This window comes from Mustela nivalis, assembly GCF_964662115.1.
Source record: "Mustela nivalis genome assembly, chromosome: 1".
Lineage (NCBI taxonomy): Eukaryota > Metazoa > Chordata > Mammalia > Carnivora > Mustelidae > Mustela > Mustela nivalis.
Window position 1 is genome coordinate 148924885 of NC_139020.1, and position 24640 is coordinate 148949524.

A 24640-nucleotide genomic window follows, 5' to 3' on the forward strand; every position below is an offset into this window, starting at 1 on the left:
TAATAGTTCTAATTTTTCCATCTTCTGAAAACCTCTTCCTGCTAAGGGAAAACCAAAACTATCAGCAATACTTCCATGTGCCTGCATCACGGTATTTATGTCATTACGATTCTAAATAAAGCATAAAGGTCTTCATGACACAAATGATATTCAACTATAACCAAAACAGCCATCAAATGCCAGCAAAAACTTTCCAAGGATGAATGGACAGTGCTTTCCAAAGTCATAACTGAAACCAGAACATGGGCACAGACGGCTATTATTCCCAAAACAAAATGTTTTATTATTTTTGCCACCACAGACAAGGATGAGTTAGTAATGAGTCCTTCGCTTTGACTGCATTTTCTCAAACAGAAAGCTTTAGAGCATGGACCTAGTGCACAGAGCTCCAAGGGCCCTTGGAGCTCAGCCCAATCTTTCATCTCGTAGATGAGAGGGAAGGCTGAGATGCTCTATGTGATCTGCTCCAAGACATGCAGAAGTAGGGAGTCCCAAAATCTCTGACTCCCGTATACTAACTGATGCCAACAAGTCACTGGGTAGAAGGCTCTATCCCAAGAATAGACCAAGCAACATAAGATAACCTATCAGTAACGGTAAAGCTTAACTTTTATCAACTCTAGGCCAGTCCTAACCCTACTCAAGATTTCAAAGCATCTGTAGAATGTAACTACCAATCTGTGTGGAGATATGTGATAAGTGAGATTCCCATATACTTAAGAGTGTCTTCACTCTTAAAAGTTTTAGGAGAATATTTTCTAATAGTGCATGGGAAGGGGGATGGAAAGGAGTTTATTTTTTAATGGCAGAGACTAACTGATAATGAATTCTCCCTAAACTCCTGTTACCACAGTCTACAGTGAGATCTGGAGGAGGGGAAGGGGAAGGGAAGGCACGCCAGAAGTCTGGGTGGAATTAATGAAACAGTCACCTAGTTGAAAGCAGCAAAGATTTCTGATATATCTAAACATACTTTACCCTGAAAGATAATTAAATTTTGTTACAAATTTATTTTGATATCCAGCCCAGTTTGCTCTCAGCTCTTATCTGCTTATCAAAGAAGGGAGAGGACAAAGGAAACATGAAGGAGGTTAAGTCTCATCTATCTCTAGCTAAGTGATTGTTGGTTCCACCTTCGTTTTAGCTTGCCTTGTTTGATATGGATCTTCAAAATAGTGCCCCTAGATGAAAATACCAGTTTAACAAATCATGCAAAGTTTATATAGTAAAGATGACTTTAAAAAAAATTTTTTTTTAAAGATTTATTTGACACAGAAAGAGTAGGCAGAAAGGCAGGCAGAGAGAGAGAGAGGAGGAAGCAGGCTCCCTGCTGAGCAGAGAGTCTGATGCAGGCTCAATCCCAGGACCCTGGGATCATGACCCGAGCTGAAGGCAGAGGCTTTAACCCACCGAGCCACCCAGGACCCTGGGATCATGACCCGCGCTGAAGGCAGAGGCTTTAACCCACCGAGCCACCCAGGTGCCCTAAGAAAATGCCTTTTTTTTTTTTTAAAAGGAAGTGAACTGACCCAACAATTTCTCGATCTGTCTTCAGCTTAGCATGGTGCTTAGTACATAGTAGGTGTTCGGTAAACATATGGAGTATTGTGTTTTTCCCAGGTTTCCTTTCAGTCCCTGTCTATAAGAATATACAAATTTTATAAACTATATCCATAGGGGCGCCTGGGTGGCTCAGTGGGTTAACCATCTGACTTCAGCTCAGGTCATGATTTCAGGGTCCTGGAATCCAGCCCCATGTTGTGCTCCTCACTCAATGGGGAGTCTGCTTGTCCCCTGCTCATATTCTCTCTGTCAAATTAAAAAACAAAAACAAAAACAAAAACCCAAAACTACATTCATAGAATAATCTAGGATTTAGTCCAATCTGGATTTTTCTGGTCCCCAGATGACATTATAACACCATTATTTCTTATAGGAATCTTGCAGGTCACTACCTATTAGTGGTTAGGAAAATTTACTCAGAGTCAGTCTGCAGTCTTTTTAGTTGTATAATTTGAAACAGAAAAGTATGTAACAAGCCTTCCATGACACTTTTATTTCAGACACACACATATATAATTCTTATTGAGGGGTTATAGTCTAAAAAGTCTGAAAATACTTTTTTAAAAGCTCTGCAAAATTTTCTAAACTGGAATTATAAATCATTTGCATCATTACATGTAAAAGACCTCAGAAAATAACTGTTGCTTATTTTGGTTTTAAGACTCATTAAAAAGATAGACCATATGAGCACTTAGGTTGTGGCTACTGAATAATAAATATCTAGTAAATGTTAGCTAGTTATACTAGCAAAACTAGGAAGACTACCAGAGAAGACTTTTCAGAGAGCATGGGAAGACTCACATGGAGCTGGAGCCATGTGAGCAGTGAGTAATTTAATTTTTATTCTTCAGGAAAGCCTGATCATAGGTTTTGGCTCACAGGTTATAATGTTGCACCAGACCAAGTTCTCAAGCTATCTTCTCACCAACTCTTCTAGTGAAAAGATTATCTCCTCATCTGATATAATTTAATTTGTTTTAATGTATATCTAAACAATTATAGTAATCTAGATCTAACCCTCTAATATTCCACAGCAGGTAGCCTGATGGGATTGTTAGTTCATACCCAGGGGTAAGGAAGGGTCTAGCCAGACAGCACACTTGAGTCATCCTATCAGACATCTTTGTCAAGAAACACGAGACTGATTCAAACTACAAAGGGGCACCTGGGTGGCTCAGTGACTTAAAGACTCTGCCTTCAGCTCAGGTCATGATTCCAGGGTCCTGGGATAGAGCCCCACATTGGGCTCTCTGCTCAGCAGGGATCCTGCTTCCTCCTCTGTCTCTGCCTGCCTCTCTGCCTACTTGTGATAAATAAAATATTTTTTAAAAATCCAACTACAGGGGCGCCTGGGTGGCTCAGTGGGTTAAGCCTCTGCCTTCGGCCCAGGTCATGATCCCAGGGTCCTGGGATCGAGCCCCACATCGGGCTCTCTCCTTGGTGGGGAGCCTGCTTCTCCCTCTCTCTCTGCCTGCTTCTCTGCCTACTTGTGACCTCTCTGTCTCTCTCTGTCAAATAAACAAATAAAATCTTTAAAAAAAAAAAAATCCAACTACAGGAAAAACAAAGAACTGGCAGAGCAGAAAAAAGAGAAGCTCATCAGCTTCTAAACACTTAAAGAGGCATTCCTCTTCAGGTTAGTCATCAGAGCAAGTCTTGAATTTAAAGATGGTGAGCGGTGAGCAGATTACAGCCTAAAGGGCAAAGCAGTGGTTAACATCTGCTCCAAAATGCAGGGATAACTGAGTCTGAATGCTAACAAGCGTATATTATATAAACCTGACTTTCATGAGCTTTAAAGTCAGGCACCAGGCAGAAATAATACAAGAACACTCAGGCTTAGATCCAAAATGCACACGAGAATCTATAGGACACACTTTCACAACAAGGAAAGGAACGAGGAGAAGGAACAGGAAGAACTCTAGTCAGTGTACAGGCAAGGCATTCTCAAAATAAAGTTAGCCCCAGGTATTTCCCATTGGCTCTGAGCCTCTGGGGGGAGAATGCAGCAGGCCCAGAGAACAAACAAAAGATCAACTTCAGGTCAACTACAGCAGCCTTTCTTCCAGAGAGAGGAGGACAGGAAACACTCAGCCCACTCTGTACAGTCAGGAAATAGAGCCAGGCAAGGCTGCAAGGTCTGATGATCTCAAAGTCATTTTGTGCAGAAGTAAAGACCAGTTTGTAACCCTTCTATTGTATCTATTCTCTTTGCTAAACACTTTCTAAGTTAATAAAAGTTACTATAGTCTCCTTTTCCTTAGTTTATAACACGGTGTTTATGGTGTCCTGAGCAGCAGAGGCCAGAAGGAAAGGAAAATTAGCAGCACAAAGTAGTGCACACACCAAAGAAAGGAGATAGCATATTGGGCTATTCCTGTTGGTTTGGTCTACTCTCTCCCCAGGCCCACATTAAGGGACCAGACATGAAGGGATCAGGCAGAATGGCAGCCCACAACACCTCACACCACGAGTGGCCCTGCTGCTTGGACACAGCACATTAATTCATAAGTGAAACTACAATGGCATCTCTATTATACATCACAGTAAGAGAACTGAGATGAACAAAGGTCATTTGAAGGGATGGAACATGGGAATCAGGCTGGGGCCCAACTTACAAACCAGTTCCTAACTTCTCTGCTCACCAGCCACATGGCCTTTCCTGAATGGCTCAGATGTCTACACAGCAATTTCTGTCCCCATTGCATAGAATGTTCTCCTGCTACTTCCCTTTGATACTCAACTTCAGCTTACATGGCACTTCTTTAAGGTACCACATTGGGCCAGGTTCTCATCAAGAGTTCTCACAGACCTGTCCACTCCCCTTCACAACCCTCAACAGCTTCCTACTCTTCGGGTGGTTAAGTTGTGTCTCTTCCCCAGCATACCTTAAGCCTTCTAAACACAAACAGTCACTCGACATTCTTTAAACACAACCGACCTACAGGAATATAATGTTAATGTTAGAGGATTTTAGTCATCACCAATATTTCAATGGAGGAACTATCCAGTTGCTTTTACATAAAGCATCACAGTTGCTGAATGATCAGTTTCCAACCATATCAAGAATCAGGAAAATATGTGACTACTGCCACAAGTTACGCCATAAAACCACTTCTGTGGATAGAGGCATTCTGCTGCTCATAAAGATGAAGCACCCAGGCTGACCTAATGTACCAAAAATTAGGGGGAAAAAAATTACCCATTCTCTAGCAAAGAATGCTTCCTAAACAAGTATATTAATCTAGTAAACTAGGCACTTTCATTCTTCTCCTCAAACTGTCCTATAAAAATAAACAAGGAAAAGGGGCACTTGGGTGGCTTAGTTGGTTAAGCCTCTGACTCTTTGGCTCAGGTCATGATCTCAGGGTTGTGGGATCAACCCTGGTGTCAGGCTCTGCACTCAGTTGGGAGTGTACTTGACAGTCTCTCTCCCTATCCCTTGGCCCCTCCCCTCACTCCTGTGCACTCTCATACTTTCTCTCTCTCTCAAATAAATCTTAAAAAAAAAAAAATCAAAACAACAACAACAACAACAACAACAAGGAATAAAAGAATGGGGCTGCCCATAAAATGAGGACAGAAATAGCTCTGGACTAAGTAAAAAAAAAAAGTTTTGTGGGGCACCTGGGTGGTTCAGTGGGTTAAAGCCCAGTCTGTCTTCAGCTCAGGTCATGATCTCGGGGTGCTGGGATCCAGCCCCCCATCAGGCTCTCTGCTCAGCAGGGAGCCTGCTTCCTTTCCTCTCTCTCTGCTTGCCTCTCTGCCTACTTGTGATCTCTGTCAAATGAATAAATAAAATCTTTAAGAAAAAAAAAAAGTTGTGTGGGTTTTTTTTTCCCTGCATGCATAGAAACAGTAATTAAGTAGAATTAAAGAATTAAGGAGAAATTGTTTTACTTCAGAAAGAAAAATAAAAGGAAAGAATATATTTGATATACCTGAGGAGGCAAAGAATGAAGTAGCTCTCTTAAAGTCCATTAGGAGAAAAAAAGAGACAAAGAAAAAGGCACAGTGAGTGAAGGAAATTAAATGAATCTCATTTGGGCTCCTGGGTGGCTCAGGGGGTTAAAGCCTCTGCCTTTGGCTCAGGTCATGATCCCGGGGTCCTGGGATCGAGCCCCATATCGACCTCTTGCTCAGCGGGGAGCCTGCTTCCTCCTCTCTCTCTCTCTGCCTGCCTCTCTGCCTACTTGTGATCTCTGTCAAATAAATAAATAAAATCTTTGAAAAAAAAATAAAATAAGAAAAAATAAATGAATCTCATTTGATCTCTAGTAGACCATTTCCTCCCTCTTCTCATCCTTCTCCCTGCAAAATCTTTCAGAAAAGCAGAGATTTACTTTAATCTCATGACAGCACAATAAAAATGTGCCAGTGGGGAAGGCTATGCACACGTAGAGGCAGGAATTATTTGGGAAACGTCTGTACCTCCCTCTAAATTTTGTTGTAAACTTAACACTGCTCTTTAAAAAAAAAAAAAGTCTTTTTAGAAAAGCTGGATCACAGCAATTGCACTACTGGGTATTTACCCTAAAGATACAAACATAGTGATCCGAAGGGGCATGTGCACCCAAATGTTTATAACAGCAATGTCCACAATAGCCAAACTATGGAAAGAACCTAGATGTCCATCAACAGATGAATGGATAAAGAAGATGTGGTATATATACACAATGGAATACTATGCAGCCATCAAAAGAAATGAAATCTTGCCATTTGTGACAACGTGGATGGAACTAGAGCATATCATACTTAGCGAAATAAGTCAAGTGGAGAAAGACAACTATCATATGATCTCCCTGATATGAGGAAGTGGTAATGCAACATGGGGGCTTAAGGGGGTAGAAGAATAAATGAAACAAGATGGGATTAGGAGGGAGACAAACCATAAGTGGCTCTTAATCTCACAAAACAAACTGAGGGTTGCTGGGGGATGGGGGTTGGGAGAAGGGGGGTGGGGTTATGGACATTGGGGAGGGTATGTGCTTTGGTGAGTGCTATGAAGTGTGTAAACCTGGCGATTCACAGACCTATACCCCTGGGGATAAAAATATATTATATGTTTATAAAAAATTAAAAATTTTTTAAAAATAAATAAAATAAAATTTTTTAAAAAGTGAAATTACCAACAAAAAGCACAGAAAAAAAGAAAGAAAGAAAAGCTGGATCAAGTGAGTTAGGTAAGAGACATTTAGAGCACATAGCTCCATCCTCAGTTAACATTGTCAAAAGATAAACTAGGCATACTGAAAATTTTAAGAGTATATTTGAGCAAAAATCAATTTGAATATAGCAATGCCATACCTGAGTGGTTAGGTGTGCTCCACCAAGAAGGGCGGAATAAAGACTTACATAGAAAAGGTGTGGAAGCAAAGAAACTATCTGATTGGCTTAAAGCCCAGTAGGCTATTTGTGATTGGTTGTTCCTAGGTTTTAATTTCATAACCTTGGGCTCCATTGCTCAGTGGTTAGAGCACTGGTCTTGTAATTTCATAACCTTGAAGTACTTACAGGCTTAGATTTTGGTTTGCTTATAGAGCCACCTCAGTCCGATGGCTTCCTTGTTTCATTCATTTAACACTAGGCAAGTACTATGTGCCAACCACAATCATCTGACTGAATTTCACTCAGGATTTGGGATCTTGAAAATCCAGAGAATCTCACTATTTTGAAACAAACTTGTGTTTAATAATGTAAGTTATGGGGGTGCCTGGGTGGCTCAGAGGGTTAAGGCCCCTGCCTTCGGCTCGCGTCATGGTCCCAGGGTCCTGGGATCGAGCCCCACGTCTGGCTCTCTGCTCAGTGGGGAGCCTGCTTCCTCCTCTCTCTCTCTCTCTCTCCCTGCCTGCCTCTCTGCCTATTTGTGATCTCTGTCTGTCAAATAAATAAATTAAATCTTAAGGAATGAAATTAAAAATAATAATAATAATATAAGTTATGCAGTAAAGAACACAGGCTTCAATTCAATATCCACCACAATCTATATAGTTCTTCAAAAAATTCAGCCAATTTAAACATGCTAATTATTTCAAGCATTCTCATATTTATCTATTTACTAATACTTAGTGATTCTTGGTCCCGATATAGTACTTTAGTTTTATTTCCTAGCATTAGGTACAAGCATTCAAAAACCATTTTCTAAAATGTAGTCATCCCAATGTAGGGATCATTGGCTTTGCTTTAGATACCTGTTCTGCCCACCATGTTGTTCAAACTATTTTACTATTCTCTTTCATAGATTATTTCAAAGTGTTTCATTCTCTTCTGAATCACTGATTTCTTCAGAGCACTTCATAACTGCAAATGAAAACTTCACCAACTGACAATAAATAGCCATGAAAGGTCAGGATTCTAAGACTTAGGGGTTTCGTGGCCAGACTCTAACCCATATAGTCCTGTATCACGCTGCCAAGGAATAAATACCACAAGATAGACATAATAAACTCCTGATAAGAAACAAAGAAAGCCCAACCAACCCCGACCCCAATGGCCCTGTTATCTTATGCCAGAAAGGTATCCATTTCATCTTCTCTTACTTTCCATTGGGAATAGAACACAATAAAAGACAGTAAACCCTAAAAGCCAACTAGAAAAAATTTGGATTTCTTTTGAGAGAAGGGGTCTGCCAAGTGACAAGACTAAACCATCTACCACACACAGAACTACAAACTCTCCAGAAAAACCAAGTGTTAATGCTTAAGTTGAGATAAAGAATCTACAGAGAAAAAGTCGGCTGTTCCAGGGGAATAAAACCTCAGTTACACAGGGCTGCTGCTCTGCACTTCAACACACCTGGAGTTATGCAATGGGGCAGCTTCACAGGTACATATGTGTAGTCTGAAAATAACCATCATCTCATTTCTTATTCAGACTTCAATGTCAAAGTTGGTTGCAATTTTGGATTTAAAAATTAGTCCAATGGAAAAATATGTTGGAAACATAAAATTTTGATTTTTTGTTTCTTTCTAAAAGTTAAGCAAAAAAAAAAAAAAAAGCTTTCATTCTATTTTCTTAGCACAAATGACCTCCAATCAGAGTTGAAACAAATAATAGGATATAGTATGAGAAAATAAGGTAAAGATGGGAGATATTACAAGATTCTGAAGCAAAATTCTGAAGTCATTAATTCAATTACTTCGAAAAATAATTTTGTAGCCATAAAGGTAGGGCACAGCATAATAAAAGCCCTGTCAGATATAACTTGCAGATATATTTTCTGTACTTTATAAGTGAGAAAACTAAAGCTTCAAGGTTGAAGGATTTGCTCTAAGCCCAAAGATAGCACTGGCATGCAGGGCTTCTAGAATCTTAGAGTTTATTATAACCTGGAAAAGTTAGGCAAAGACTGCTCAATCCACAGGTCTAATGATAACAATAATGATAAACAATAGCACCAAAACAGTTTTTACTTGTGGCTTAAATTGTAGACATTCTAAGTTTGGCAAATAGAAAGTCCTTTCTCAAGCCTTCTACCAATGTGTAGCATGTGTAACAGGAAAACCCTGACATCATTATATTGGCTACTAAATCGGCCATTGGTTGCGGCTATTTGACCTCCTTTAAGAGAATCTGTCTTGTAAGGCTCAGACAACAACCACCAAAGACAAGAACTAGAGACTAGCACTTGGGTGCCTCCCTTCTGTCAGTTTCACTTACCTTGATGGGTACTTCAGTGAGTAAGCAGCAGCCAAGAACCCACCCAAGTTGTGTCCAAGCAAAATCATTTTGTCCAGTCCTAGGGCACATCTCCACTCTTCAATGGATTCCACAAACTGATTCTCCACTTCTTCCGCATCGCTGTCAAACCTGGGCCTACTACTTCGTCCAAAGCCCAACAGGTCAAAAGCATAGACGGGTCTACTGGTGCAAAGATCTCCAAAATTCAGTGCCCAGAGTCCAAGTCCACCTCCAAAACCATGGAGGAGGACAAGTGGAGTCTTATTTGAAATATTATGAGATAACTTCAGTGTCCATATTTTATTTCCATTAGATATACGAACAGGTTCTTTTTTGTATGTGCAGGGGACACCTAATGAAAACATAAAAAAGAAATTCTGATTAGCTTCACTACTTCTGAGAAGGGGAATATTTTAAAGGAAATCAGAAATAAATAATCTAGAAATTATCTGGTATCCATTCATATGATTTTAGCCTTTATTAGCTCATTCCTTAAAAAAAGCTTACATCTTATTCAAGCAAGTAATTCTCAATTACCATATATTTCACCTAAGTGGGAAGTTCTATCTCAGATAACTCTCAAGTACCTGTGGCCAAGGTCTTTTGGCAAGTCATGTTAGCTCTTTTCACATCCATCAAATAAGGGTTTTACACTCTTAGAACTAGAGAGGAACTCAGTGCTCACGGGACACATTATTTGAAGGTCTCTAACTTTGGAGACAATAGCAAAATAATACCTTGAATTTGCCTAACAGCTGAAGAGTAATCACTGAAGATTGAAGTCAGACTCACTTTTCCCTAAAAAGTAACCATGAATTTAAGGATGGACTAGCAGTATCTGCACTGAACACCTAACTGAAATCCTGAGTCACTTCAAAGTTTAGTAGGAAAGAGGTGACAGGGTATGGCAGGAAGTACCAGGTAGTGTGGGTTCAAATCCAACAATCTCCCTGGAAAATAGAAATAATCGCAATTTTATAGATAAAAACCTTTATTTGTTTTCAGTGGTGTAGGACTCAAACAAATTTTGCTGTGAACAAAATTTCACAATTAGCATCATTGCTTAAAAGTATACCAAGAGGCACCTGGATGGCTCAGTGAGTTAAAGCCTCTGCCTTCAGCTCAGGTCATGATCTTAGGGTCCTGGGATTGAGCCCCGCATTGGGCTCTCTGCTCAGCAGGAAGCCTGCTTCCTTCTCTCTCTGCCTGCCTCTCTGCCTACTTGTGATCTCTCTCTCTGTCAAATAAGTAAATAAAATCTTAAAAAAAAAAAAAAAAGTATACCCAAAGATGCCAGGATAGCCCTGACAGTACAAGTTTGGGTAAATTTCACTGCTCATAAGAAATTTTGTAAAAAGGTTTCCACACCATTAAAATGCACAATTAAAAAAAATCCTAGGAAGCTAAAACCAGAGGGAACCCTAAGGATCATCCTACCTCTTCACTTTACAGATAACAAATGGGAAACTGAGAAAGTGACTTACCCAAGGTGCTGACATCATCTGGTTGCATATCTGGGCCTGGACCAAGTTATCTTGTTCTACTCCAGTATGTGCTCCATTCCACAAAGCTACCTATTCTGGAACACCTAGAGCCTACTATCAGATTGTAGTCAGGAGCCTTTGGGGATTCCCTGAGACCCTTTCAGGCGGTTTATGAGGTCAAAACTATTTTCATAACAAAACTAAGATACCTTTTCACTCTCATTCTTTGATGGGTATGCAGTAGAGTTTTACAGAGATCACTAGATGTGACTACCAACAGCCTGAATGCAGAAGCAGGTATGAGAATCCAGCTGTCTTATATTAAGCCAGAAATCAAAGAGATTTGCAAACAATGCTACTTTTCTTACTGTATTTCTATTTGAAAAGTAGTTATTTTTAGAAAACATCTTATTTATTTTAACCTATAATGGGTTCCTATTACTTTCAAATGAATAAATTAACATACTTCAAATAATTCAGTTTTAATTTATAATTGGTAAAGAGTCATGGCTATAACTGATAAACAAATCTCCTTAAGGCCCTTACTAATTTAAGAGTATAACAGGGACCAGAAGTTTAAGAACCCCTGCCTTCCAACACTTCTGTATTGTTGATGACATGGAAAAGGGGAAAAAGCACTTTTTTTTTAAAAGATTTTATTTATTTATTTGACAGAAATCACAAGTAGACAGAGAGGCAGGCAGGGAGAGAGAGGGAAGCAGGCTCCCTGCTGAGCAGAGAGGCCGATACGGCACTCGATCCCAGGACCCTGAGATCATGACCTGAGCTGAAGGCAGCGGCTTAACCCACTGAGCCACCCAGGCGCCCCAGGGAAAAAGCACTTTTGCCAACAAACTAACACACCACAGAATCTTATCTCCAGTTTCTGGGCAATGTGATCTTAGCAAACAGCTCAGGCAACTTACAAAAAGAAAACCTTACATTTTAAAATTTTCTCTTCAGCTTCTTTAAGGTGTGATGTAGATGTAGGGCACCACGTGGGAAGCCAACCAGTTAGCCATCCTGACCTAGGGCATCAAAAAGAAAATACAAAGACATAAGTTAATGCTCTTCTCAACTTCCAACTGTTACATTTGAAGAAAAGCAAAATACGAGACTTACTCTCTATGTGATGGTGAAGCTATCTACATCTGGCAGAATCCACCTAATACATACAAAGTATTGTGGTAAAGTACTGGGGAACAGACATTCAACTTCAGCCTGTGAACCTACAAGTAGATATCAAAATCCATATTTATGGATAATCAGACTCCAAGTAATCAAGCAGAAATTAAAAAAAAAATAGGCAGAACAAAAAAAGGCATTCATCCCAACCCACTGTAAGAAAGCCTCTTACCAGGGTGGAAATGCAGAAAAGGTAAAGACCATGAGTGGGTTCACTTAAATGGTAGGCTCACAAGCAGGTATAAAATTTTAAAGTTGAGAGAAGATAAATCTTATTAAAAAGGAAATTGGTTTGGGGTTTTGTTTTTTTTTTTAAAGCTTCAAAGTTCATGGTTCAGAGTGGGAATGCACCCCTAATACAAATGCAGAAGTTTGACCTATGTTTAACTTGCCTAGAGTGACTGGGTTAACTGTTAGTGAACATCTCTGGGATCCAACAAATAGTAGATGAAAAGAATGACCAAGGCCTTTGGCAGAAGATAGTTTTTTTAAAAAAGAGAATAAGGAATCAAGCTTGAGGCAATGAGCAAAGAAAGTTATGGGAACGGGATGCTGGAACAGACAGGTTTTGCTCATAGCCAGCCAAGGATAGGATAAGCATGTAACTCCTGGCCTGGTGGCAGCAGACCACAGGCTTATCCTAACAATCTGGGTTCATGTGGAGCTCCAGCACTTATTTGACAGCAAGGGCGTTAGCACCTGACCAAGAGTATTTAAAGTGAAAGCTTTCTGATGAAAGAGAAAATCAGAGGAGGAAGAAAGACAAACTACTATAGGTTTCAGATGTGAGGTATGGCCTTGAAACAAGGCTTTGGCACCAGGGATGCAGACAAGAGAATAAGGCCAAGGAATATTTAAAAATCAACAGGCTAAAAGATACAAACTTACAACTAGACAAGGAGTAAGTTCTGGAGATCCAGAGCACAGCATGATTATGGTCAATAACACTGTATACTTCAAAACTAAGAGACTAGATCTTAAATGTTCTCACCACAAAAAAAGAAATGGTAATTACATGATGTGATAGAGGTGTTAGCTAAATCATAACCATACTGCAGCATATAACAAGTATATATAAATGTATCAAATCAACATGGTTGTATGCCTTCAACTTATACAATGTTATATGAAAGGGGACAGGATCTAATGGAGGAAACAACTATAATTACATGATGGAATTAATTCATTCCACAAGTATTTATTGGGCACTTACTGTCATTCGGGACATCAGTTATCAAACAGAGGTAAGAGTAATTAGTTCTTCTTGAGAGCATCAGGGAGTTGTTTTTGAGCTAGATCTACATAAAATGAATGGGATCATTTCAAAAGGTAGAGTGGCAGTTCAGCCATTCCCAGTGAAGGAAAGGGCAGGAGCACATGCACATAAGGAAATGCATAATGTATGTTCTGAGATAACAAATACATTGTTTCTAATGGCTGTTCTAAAAATTACCACAAACTTCGCAGCTTAAAACAACAGAAATTTATTAAGGGCCACACTCCCAATAGAGGCTCTGGGGAAAATCTATTCCTTGCCCTTTTATTAGTTCTGGTGACTGCTGGTATTCTTTATCTGTGGCAGGGTCACTCCAGTTATCTGTGTCCATTACCACATTGTCTTCTGTATGACTTCTCCTCTCCTGCCTGTTTGCAATCTCCCTCTGTCTCTCACTTATAGAATCACTAGTGCTTGCATTTAGGGCCCACCCAGATAACCCAGGATCATCTCACAGTTTCTTATTTTTTTTAGATTTTATTTATTTAAGAGAGAGAGAACATGAGAGGGAAGAGGTTAGAGGGAGAAGCAGAGTCCCTGCTGAGCAGGGACCATCCCCCCACACACAATGTGGGGCTTGATCCCAGGACTCCAGGATCATGACCTGAGCTGAAGGCAGTTGCTTAACCAACTGAGCCATCCAGGTGCCCCCATCTCAGTTTCTAATTCAATTCGTTAAACTGGAAGTTTGCAAAATCTCTGCCATGTAAAGTAACACTCTGGGCACCTGGGTGGCTCAGTTGGTTGAGCTTTCAGGTTGGGTCATGATCTCAGGGTCCTGGATCAAGCCCCGTGCCAGGATCCCTGCTAGGCAAGGAGGTTGCTTCTCCCTCTCCCACCCCCTTTGCTTATGTTTCCTCTCTTGCTAGGTCTCTCTCTGTCAAATAAATAGATAAAATCTTAAAAAAAAAAAAAAACCCAAAACAAACACAGGTTCTAAGGACTAGAAAATGGACTCAGCTTTGGAAACTATTATCTTTGGGGATGACTACCACAAATATGAATCATGGAGTGTGTTCCAAGATAAAATATTTAAACATCCAACAAATGGTAATTGACATTATACTGATGACAACAAAACAATTCACTAAAATTATATGGCATTAATTAGTAATTCCTAAAAAAAGAGTTTTAACTAAGGTTCAGAAGTACTTTGGAAATAGAGGGGCGCCTGGGTGGCTCAGTGGGTTAAGCTTCTGCTTTTGGCTCAGGTCATGATCTCAGGGTCCTGGGATCGAGCCCTGGCATCTATTGGGCTCCCTGCATCCCCTTCCCCAACCTCTGCCTACTTGTGATCTGTCAAATAAATAAATAAAATATTTTTTTTAAAAAGTACTTCAGAAATAGAAATTGACATAGAGTTGTCATTTTGCCTGACTCCTTACTTCGAAGGTAAGGCTACTTCTAGCTGACCTTCAATAGGAATCTCAGCCCTATTCCAACCTTTTACTTGACACTCTAAGTATCCTTTTTGTCTCTGTTTTCTAGCTATACAATATTCCCTATTCTCTCACTTCCTGGTGCTGAATATCCTTGGAATATGCATCTCCCCTTCTCTTCATGACCCATTATACCTCTCACCAACCTTGGATTAGATTTCACTCCCCCTTCCCAATATACCCAAACTGGATTAGATCAGGATAGCAGGATATCACCCAATTCTCAAGATCGATTCTCTTTTCAAGTTGTATTACAACATTCTTATTTACTCACCAATATCCTTACCCAATTGTATGATCCTTAACAGTAAGAACTCTGTGTTCACCAATGCATATTTTTATACATTGATGTTATAAATGAAGTTTTTGCTTCATCTGAATGTACTGGCTACAATGAGTTACAAGTGGATCACTTGAGTATTAAGAGAATCTTCTGGGATGATAGTGACATTCTTTATCTTAACAAGTGATTGGATTATATAATTCAGCAAATGAACACTTAAAATTTAAGCATTTCATCATAATACAATTTTATGCTAAAAAAGAAAAAAAGTAAAACAGGTTGGATTTGATAACTGGTTGGATAGAAAAAAGGTGTAATAGAGGATTCCTAGGTTTCTGAGTCAGTAATAACCATAGAAAATACATAAATAAGAATAGGTGTGAGTAGAGAACTGTGCTAAGTTTGGATGGGTGGCTCTAACAACCAGCTTTTTCTAAGCTTTGTAGGCTCATCCTACATTTGCCTGCTTATAGAACTTCTCTGGGTATTAGTAGAACAGCTGCTTGATAAGTGTTTTGCAGAATGATTAAGTCATTCACAATACAGGGTATTCTCAATCCAAGTCACTCACATTTTGTAGATCTGAAAGGGTTTAAAAATGTTAAGCACCAGATCCAAGAGTATCAAGGTAGTAAGGAAATGATATAAGTAGAGATTTAAATCCAATTCCAAGTGACATCAAAGACCTTTTTTCTCAGGTGACTACTTTCCTTAAAATATGTGAGGGGCTATCATGACCTACAGGATAAAGTCACAGGACAAAGTCACATTCTAATTTAGGCCTGCATGGAAAAAAAGATATATAATAGCCTGCATTATAACCAGGCTCCATTCCAAGTGTTCTCTGTGTTAGTTTCAAACATTCTACATTAACAAGATCAGAGGTTACTACCCCAGGCATCCCCCACAAATGTTTCATATAACTTATTATCAAGGTAAAAACATAATAGAAACAAACATTATTAGTAGTCTATTTGTAAATATATAAAGCTATAAATTATCAAGGAAAAACAATTCAAGGTTTTAGCAATGAGTTTTTCAATCATTCAACAATTGTTTAAAATTGTTCAAAAAATTGTTTAAAAAAATTGTTTAAAAAAAAACACTGTTAACAAGCAGTTAAAAGAATCTCATGATCTTTAGAGCTTAAAATTTAAAAAGTAAACATTATTAAGTTGAAGCTGTTTTGTCATTGACCAGGAATGGTCATCAAAGTCTATGTTAGGTCACAAAAATATGAGCTAGTACCAAGAGGAAGTTACTTACAACTCAGTCTCATCAGTTTTCTTAAATAGCCCTCAAATCATAGCACAGTTCTTTGCCAAAGAGAATCAGAGGTCAGTACCCAAAAAAAAAAAAAAAACCCAAATCAAAACAAAACAAAAAGTCAAATGAACTATAGTCTACTATTGCTCCAACTGCCATCAGGTTGGGGCAAAGAAAACACAAATGCAATCTTCATTTCAGTCTTTAAAAAAAAATTACATTTTCTGAATACCTACTAAGTACAGGTCCTCAAGTTTAAAACGTTATATAACAGCCTGCAATAGGAATTATGCCTACCCTCCTCACAAAACCAATTTTCAAAGGATAGGATATCTTGTCCACTCATTTTTGCCTCCTAGTGATAGGCTTAGAGCAAAGAGAAAATGCAAAATAATTTTTTTATGTTTGCAAGCCTAGTGCATTACACTAAAAATCAGGGCTCTACAACCACAAGAGCCACTAACCCTCTTCAGGTTTTCTCAGCAACTTTTTCATCAAAGCAGATAATTGTTTTTAAGTGGAGTTTTTCTGAAGTATATTTAAACTGAAAAAATCCATAAACAAAGAATAGTAAAATATTTTATTTTCACTCAATGGAATTGTAGAGATTCCTCTCTTCTCCTAAGCCTTGATAATATTTCTGTCTAATCACCTTTGCCTAAACCAGATAAAATGTTTTAGAGAAACTGTCTTCTACTTCTTTCTTAGAGATACTCTATCTAATTGAGTCCCACACACATAACAGGCTCAAGGAAACATTTTTAAATAGTGAAAGGAAAGCTGCAGTCTATCTTTTTTGTTCTTCACTTGATTACCCTTTGTTCTCAAATTCCCACCATTGCAATATCTATTGCTTCAACCCTCCAAAACACCCATTCAGCCTCATCTCCGGTCTTCCAGGTAATTAAACTCGTCTTCAAAGAGACCCTCTGCCCCTTCCACAAAATCTCCTATGTCCTCCAGTGTTGTTCTAGGCTTAATGTGCGGAAAACTGAAACTAAGAACCCAAGACTGAAGCTTGTCAGATATCCAGCCATTCTTCTAAGGTCACAAAATCTAAAGTAAAAATTAAGTTCATGTGGCCCAGCTATAAAACAGTAAACAAGGAAACAAAACAGTAAACAAAATACAGGGCTTCCTTCTCACAGCTTTGGAACATAAACAGAAAAGCAAAACTCAATTTCCCTCTTTTATTTAAACAGATAATCAATAAACACCATCATCCACTACTGAAGCCCTAACTTGGGAAGCAACCCAAATGTCAATGGCAATATAAAGAAAAAGCCATTCACCATAGGGACTACATCTGTTTAAGACAACAGAAGACGTATCAAAAAGTGCACCAAAAGGTTTTCTACGCAGACATATCAGCTGAGCACTTAACTCTCTGCAAGGCTGAGGATCTAAGCCCTAAAGCATCTATTAAAAAAAATAAAAAAGGTACAAGGAATCTTGCTTTATAACTCTGTAATAAATATAAAGAAAGAATCTTTTTAGTGAGCAGACTTCCAAGTTAAAAGAAAAAAAAAAAAAACCTTGAAAGATTACACTAGAGGTGGCATTCTAAGGAAAGACAAAAAAAGATGTGCTCAACATTAACAGAATTTATTAACTTAAGAATCTGATTTTAAACATCCTGAGTTCGAGCGATAAAACACTGAATTTTTTCTCTTAACTTTCTACCTAATCTTTTTTTTTTTTTTTAAAGGATTTTATTTATTTATCATACAGAGAGAGAACAAGCAGGGGGAGCGGCAGGCAGCCCTCTGAACAAGGAATCCAACACGGGTCCTGGTCCCATGACCCCAGGATCATGACCTGAGCCACCTTACCTAATTTTTTTTTTTTTTTTTAATAACATTGTACTCAGGTGCCTGGGTGGCTCAGTCCTTAAGCATCTGCCTTTGGCTCAGGTCATGATCCCAGGGTCCTAGGATCCAGCCCCACATTGGGTTCCCTGCTCAACAGGAAGCCTGCTTCTCCTTCTCACACTCCTCCGGCTTGTTATGTTCCCCTTCTCTCTCTCTGTAAAATAAATAAGTCTTTAAAATAATAAATAAATAAAATAAAATAGCATTGTACTTATACCCTACTTCCATCAACATTTAAGTTTCCTTGTAATCCCTGTTTTGTTCTCTTAGACATAGCTGACTATCTATAGTATTACCAAACCTGAATTGCACAATCTATAAATATTGTGAAACAGGTTTCAAAGATTTCTGAAGAAAATATACAAAAGTCTGGCCAATTTCCACACACTGTTGGCCACTTAAATAACATTTCTAATTAGGTTATAAGTAAAGAGGATTTCATTATATTACAATTTTTTTTTAAATGGCCTCCATCTCTATACTGGTACTATCAAGACAGAAAAGTTATTACTGCTCTCTATCCTACTCTAAGTATAGTAGTCTCTCTCATTTAGAGAAACTATGAGGTTTTGTTTCTTTTGTAAAAATCCAAATTGAAGAGAGGTATGAATATCCATATTCTTCTGAAATAATTCCTCAACCAATGAATGATTAACAAATTTCAAACAAGACATTACAACACTTTTGCAAATAAGGGCCTTTCCTGGGTAATGGGAAATCCTATCATGCCCTTTCATTTTAAATAAATAATAGCTCACATGATTTGAATTATCACTAACCATTAGGTCAGTCAAGCCCTCTAATATACTATAACACATTAATTCACATTCTTTAACTTTTTACCCCTATATTTCTAACCTGTAACTATGAAAGACCCAGAGTTGGAGAATCAGTATTTTAGACACAGTTATGTGCTGGTGATATTTTCTCCCCAGTCATCTCCTACCTTCTCTCATACAGTAAACAAACCATCCTGGAGTCAGACACAGCACCAAACACACTTAAAAGAAAACTACAGGTGTACTTTTAGATTTACACTGCTTAACAAATCCAAGTGGCATTTCATGTTACTTCTACAGTAAGTTTATCTACTAGATAAAAACTAAAAATCCCAAGTCTCAAACTGAATAATAACTTCTAATAAAATCATCTTTCCACATAATTCTTTACGATTCACAATCAGGAATGAGGAATTATAGAACAAAGAGGTTAGACTAAAAACCTAACAATATAATATTTCTGAATGGCTATTACAAATAAGTCAAATCCTTAAGGACTCCATTCAGAGTCATCTGTAATTCTCAAATGTATTATCCAGTGTTGTTTTTATCAAGTGGACCATCCTGGGACTTTACATTTGTTTAAGTTCTTCCTCACAAGCCTGAAATCTCCATTTGCTGGGTCTGTGACTGGCATTTTGAAGAACAGGCAAAACAAAGAAGTATGAGTTGTTTCACCCAAGATCAAGAAGTAGAATATTCCTAACCTCTCAATATAACTTAAGCTTATGATCTTAGTTGTTGTCCTCGTCACATTCAAACTTTGAATTCTTATTGAGTGTATCAAAGAACATCTCTTGATGTTCTTTGAATATCTTAGGGTGAAAAATATCAGGTTATAAAGCTGCAAAATATATAATAACTAGGTTTTTTATCTTAATGTTTGTGTCAGCATAAATTTACCATATTGAACTGTTTAATTCAATAAACATTTATTGAAGTTTACTATTTATGAAACCCATTCAGGCTTTACCAGACATTTGAGTAAGACAAAAGCTTTGACCCCAATGGGCTGACAAAACAAGTAACTACACTACAAAACATGGTATAAGTGCCATAAAGAAAACTTAGGAAAATACTATAGGCCTTCAGAGAAGGGAGATCACAATCTGTTTTGGGTCAAAGAAAACCATGTGAATCAAGACAAGGGAAATAAGATGAGCAAAGAACATGTTTGGGAAACAATGAAAGTTGGCCAGAGCCCAGGGCACAGAGAGGAAATAAAACTCCAAAGGCAGATAAGAGCCAAGCTGCCTACAAAGGGCTTTAAGTCAGGCTGAGCACCTGTAATAAAGCCACTGTGTGTAGCTGCCACAAACAAGACTGTGCCTTTTAGGGAGAGAAAAGTAACTGATGAAATAAGCTATGCTGAAAGCATAGGAACTTTGGGTTCCTATGTTATTTATGTTATTTTAAATGGGTTATTAAAGTCTGCTATAGGAGTACCTGGGTGGCTCAGTTGGTTAAGCATTTACCTTTGGCTCAGGTCATAATCTCAAGGTCCTGGGATGGAGCCCCACACTGGGCTCCCTGCTCAGTGGGGAACCTGCTTCTCTGGCTCCAGCTCCCCCTACTTGCGCTCTAGCACACACTCTCTCTCTCAGAGAAATAAAATCTTGAAAAATAAATAAATAAATAAATAAAGCCTGTTATAAACCAGAAAAGGGAATATGTAGGGTCAGAACGAGGTAAAAACAAGATTCATATGTGCCCAATGGAAAGCTGATGTACTTAGAATCTACTGGACTTGGTAGATTTGGTATTCAGGGCCATGAAGATGGAGGTGGGCAGTGAAAAATCAGGCCACAGTTCTGAACCCAGATAACCAGAAGAATATAAGCACCCTAATGAAAATAGCTAAGGGCAAAAACTGGACTCTTTGTATTGTTTAGTTCAGGGGAAGAAAGTGAAAATGACATCCAAGTCTGCACGTTTTACATTTGAGGAATAAAGTGCAAACATCTGGCACACAATTAGAAACATCACCGGATTTCTGAAAAGGGCTCCATCATGAGAATAAGATTTTAGTTCTCTCCACAGAAAAGATGCTTCAAAGAGTAGAAGTGAAGAAGACAAAATATGAAAACACAGATGAAAGAAGAAGTAGAACCTTGGAGAATTGTGACATTTAAAGAATGAAAAAATAAGAGAACCTAATAAAAGTGACTATTGATCTGAGGCTAAGGCATGAAGCAAAATGTCTTAAGAGCTATAATGTCTGGTAAGAATTTCAATAAGGAGAAGCTAACTTTACAGTGTCAAATACTGAAAAAAACCCAAGGAAGATAAGTACCCAGAAAAAAAATATATTGAGAACTGCAGTGATTCTTAAGAAGTTGGGAAGCAAGGATTTGGGAAGGAGAGATGGCAAAAGAGAGGAGTCATTGATCTTAGCGGTCTTTTAAAAATGGCAAAATCCAGGGGCACCTGGGTGGCTCAGTGGGTTAAAGCCTCTGCCTTCGCCTCAGGTCCTGATTAGAACCAAGCCCCACGTCGGGCTCTCTGCTCAGCAGAAAGCCTGTTTCCTTCTCTCTCTCTCTCTCTCTCTCTCTGCCTACCTCTCTGCCTACTTGTGATCTCTGTCACATAAATAAATAAAACCTTTAAAAAAATGGCAAAATCCACTATCTTATCTCCAAGGCAAAGGACTATAGTCAAATTCTAATGTAAATCCAGTAGGTGGCTGGTAAACCCACTGGAGAAGGGGAGAAAAAAAAATCCTTTACTTGTAGAATTTTATGATATCAATATAAATATAATATAGTATCTATATCAAATACTACCACCATGGCTAGTTTCAAGCTGCTAGAGTTGGCAAAATTCTTGAAAGTTTAGTAATGGTTGCTAGTACAAGCCAACTCCAACACACCAATGGGAACCACCTATTTTACTGTCTGCTCTGCAGCTGAGCAATTCTGTCACAGCTTTCCTCTAAACTCAACAGATCATTCAACTTAATCCTTCTTTGGGACAACCTTGCAGCAATTCACACAAGTCTTCCCTACTCTTGTCACATTTAGCTTTCTCAACTGTCTTGCAACGAAAAGGGTTAGATGTTGAAAGCCAAACGGCTTCCAGGCATGCCTGTCTTCACTGAGAAAATCACAAAGAAAAAAACAAGATTCATATGTGCCCAAAAGCCTTCCTCAGCGGTTTTATAATTGTTTCCTTTGTTAATGTCAATTCCCCATGTAAACCTGAAGTGTCTTAAAGATCAAGAACTTGATACAAGACCTATTTTCTCACAACCTCTAATGGCTCTTGGCATAATTCCAGTTGATTAACCAAATTAAAAAAAAAAAAGTTCTGTATCAATGCAAGGATTAAGTAACAGTGTTAAAAGAGTAAGCAAAAGAGACAAGAACCAAACATCCCTCATGAGTCCCAGTTCTACCAAGAAGGACTTGTGATATGGCAGAGGATATTAAACTAAATCTAGACATCTGGGGAGCTCCAATTCAGCTCTGCCACTCACTAGTGGGCTCCTGGTAGCCCTTTCAGTTGCCATTGCAAATGAAAAATGGACAGAAATACTCTGCACACAGTGTTGATCTTCGGTTTAATATAAACACATTTAGGCAACACCTTGGAGGACAAGTACTTGCTCGTCTTCTTGATACAGTTCAGAAGACTACACTAGTATGCACACTGGATATTGCTTAAGTACACTGCCAAGAGTACCAAGGATGCCCACCTCTGTCATGGGACTATGGCTGCTCAGCTGCTAAAGATATTTTATAGTCTGTCCTCAATGACCTGGGGACATCACCCCATCCACAAATTCCTTTCTCAGTCATGCCCTGGACTCCCAGGCCCTACAAAAATATGGTAACCAAAAAGACCACCTAAAAGCAGTTTCAGAAAGATAAAAAAGTGTTATGACAAACTAGGTGGGAACAAGCTACCAGTTAAGTTCCTACTTGTGTCCACATGAGGACATTCCCCATCTTACCTTAACAAGGAAGTTTACCAACAAACCAAAACAATGGACCCATTCATAATGAAAACAAACTTCAAAGGAAGAACCTAGTTTCTAGTATTTCGAAACTATCATCTCACCCCTTCTCCCTATCTTTCCAAATACAACTGTCTTCATAGTACTCCGTATTACCTTTATCATTTAGGTTATGTTTCATATGCAAGTTTCTCCAGACATCTTAAGTAGAATTATCAAAATATTAAACATATATACAGAAACATAAAAGTTTAATTTCCAAAGGAAATGACCAGCCTTGAGAAACATGGCAATAATATTCATAATTGAATTTTTCCACTAATTGTTACCTGTCTACTGACAAGGGCACGAAGTTTCTAGCTACAGTTGGAAGAGTATAATTTGAATTTAGTATGTCTGTGTATCAAAAAGTTTCACGTTGGACATCTGTCCTCCAAATTCCATAAAGTTTTCTACATATACATGTGTTCTGAGGCGCAAACACACCCACTTCTCCGGTAACACCACAACACTTAGAAACAAAGGAAGATCGCTGAAAGATTATTAATGCTGAACCTGCTGTCCACATAGTGTTAACATTCATTCTACTAAGTTTCTATAAATTAAACGCTTTCTGAAACCCAAAGTTGTATACCCATGCCCTCAAACCTCTTTTCCTCTCGCTACACTTCTCCTCTCCCCGACACCCCCCAATCTCCTGCACTTTCCAGGACGATTTTGGGTTCTCCATCTCCTGCAGCCCAGGGGAAGCGCCACCCCTTCCCCCAGGCTCGGGAGGTTCTGCCCAGGCGGCGCATTCGTTCTCGTTCCGGGCTGGACGGAGAACAGGGCGCACCTGCAGCCAGAAGCCGCGCTCCGAAATGCACGAATGACTGAGCCGTTTCCCCTGGCTCGAGGCAGGTGTGAGGACGGCCTGCCAGCTGTCCTGGGGCACGCGGGTCCGAGGAGTCCCCGGATGACGAGCCGGGGGTGGGTGCCGGGCCACCCTTGCCGCCGAGCCGCGGAGACGCTTACACAACATCACCGCGGCCCCTCCGCGCGGAGGTCCTGCGGCGCGGCCGGGTAGGATTCACACCCTTCCCACGCCCGGCAGGGACAGAGCCAGGCCGGGGCGTCCTCGGGGCGCAGCGCGGTCTCACGCCGGGCCGGACGACAGAGAGGGCAGGCCGGGGTACGAGTCCTCGGCTACGCCGCCCGGCCCGACCTGGGCCCCTGTGGAAGGAGCGATCCTGAACCCCACGAAGTCGTGGCCGCACTCACCTCTCGCAGGTGTCCGCCGAGTCCACTTCCTCCTCCTCCGCCGCCATGGCCGCCGTCACCGCGCGAGCGCCGTACTGCGCCTCCAAGCCGGCTGACAGGCCGACTGGGACAGCGAGAGCCTCCGCCGCCCTTAAGGCCACCGCCGCCCGCGCATGCGTTGCCCTCCCACTTGCACGACAGGGCCGCGCGGCCGCGCGCGCGCGTGCCCAGCACTCTCCACCCACATTCACCAGCTGCGCGTGCGCCCTAATGTCTGGCGCGATCCCGTGTGGGCGCTGGGTGGGGCTGTCAACCCTGGAACCGGTAAGATCCACCTGGTAGGTAGCAAGTGGCTTCAGTAATACCCGTGTTAATGCATCAAACGCTAATATTAACTGTCAGTGCTGGACACGAGGCAGGCGTTCTGGAAGTACCCTGGGACCTTCGCTGGAGGAGTTAAGATAGTATCCGATAGACGCTGCATTGGCGAACGGGACTGCAGCAGTGGAGAGAACTCTGGCCTTCCGCCAGCCAGTCCCTCCAGGTGGGTAGCCTAGGGGAAAAGGTGGCTCAAGACTCTAAAGTCAATATTCACTGATGTGCTGGGGTTATAATAGTGG

At 39.9% G+C, this 24640-nt stretch overlaps 1 protein-coding gene across 2 annotated transcripts in view; it reads right to left on the minus strand.

Moving 5' to 3' along the window:
* The window catches only part of ABHD5 (abhydrolase domain containing 5, lysophosphatidic acid acyltransferase), a 32830-nt gene extending 8572 nt beyond the window's left edge, over positions 1–24258 (minus strand). Inside the window, exons 1-3 of one of the 2 annotated variants that reach the window (XM_082725328.1) lie at positions 24042–24258; positions 11670–11755; positions 9223–9595 (exon numbers count right to left, since the gene is read on the minus strand). In XM_082725328.1, coding sequence (XP_082581454.1) covers positions 9223–9595; positions 11670–11755; positions 24042–24088 — 506 coding nt within the window. In that variant the 5' untranslated portion in view covers positions 24089–24258. The remainder of the gene's footprint in view (positions 1–9222; positions 9596–11669; positions 11756–24041) is intronic. The other variant, XM_082725329.1, reaches the window with a different exon arrangement.
* Between the last annotated feature and the right edge of the window lie 382 nt (positions 24259–24640).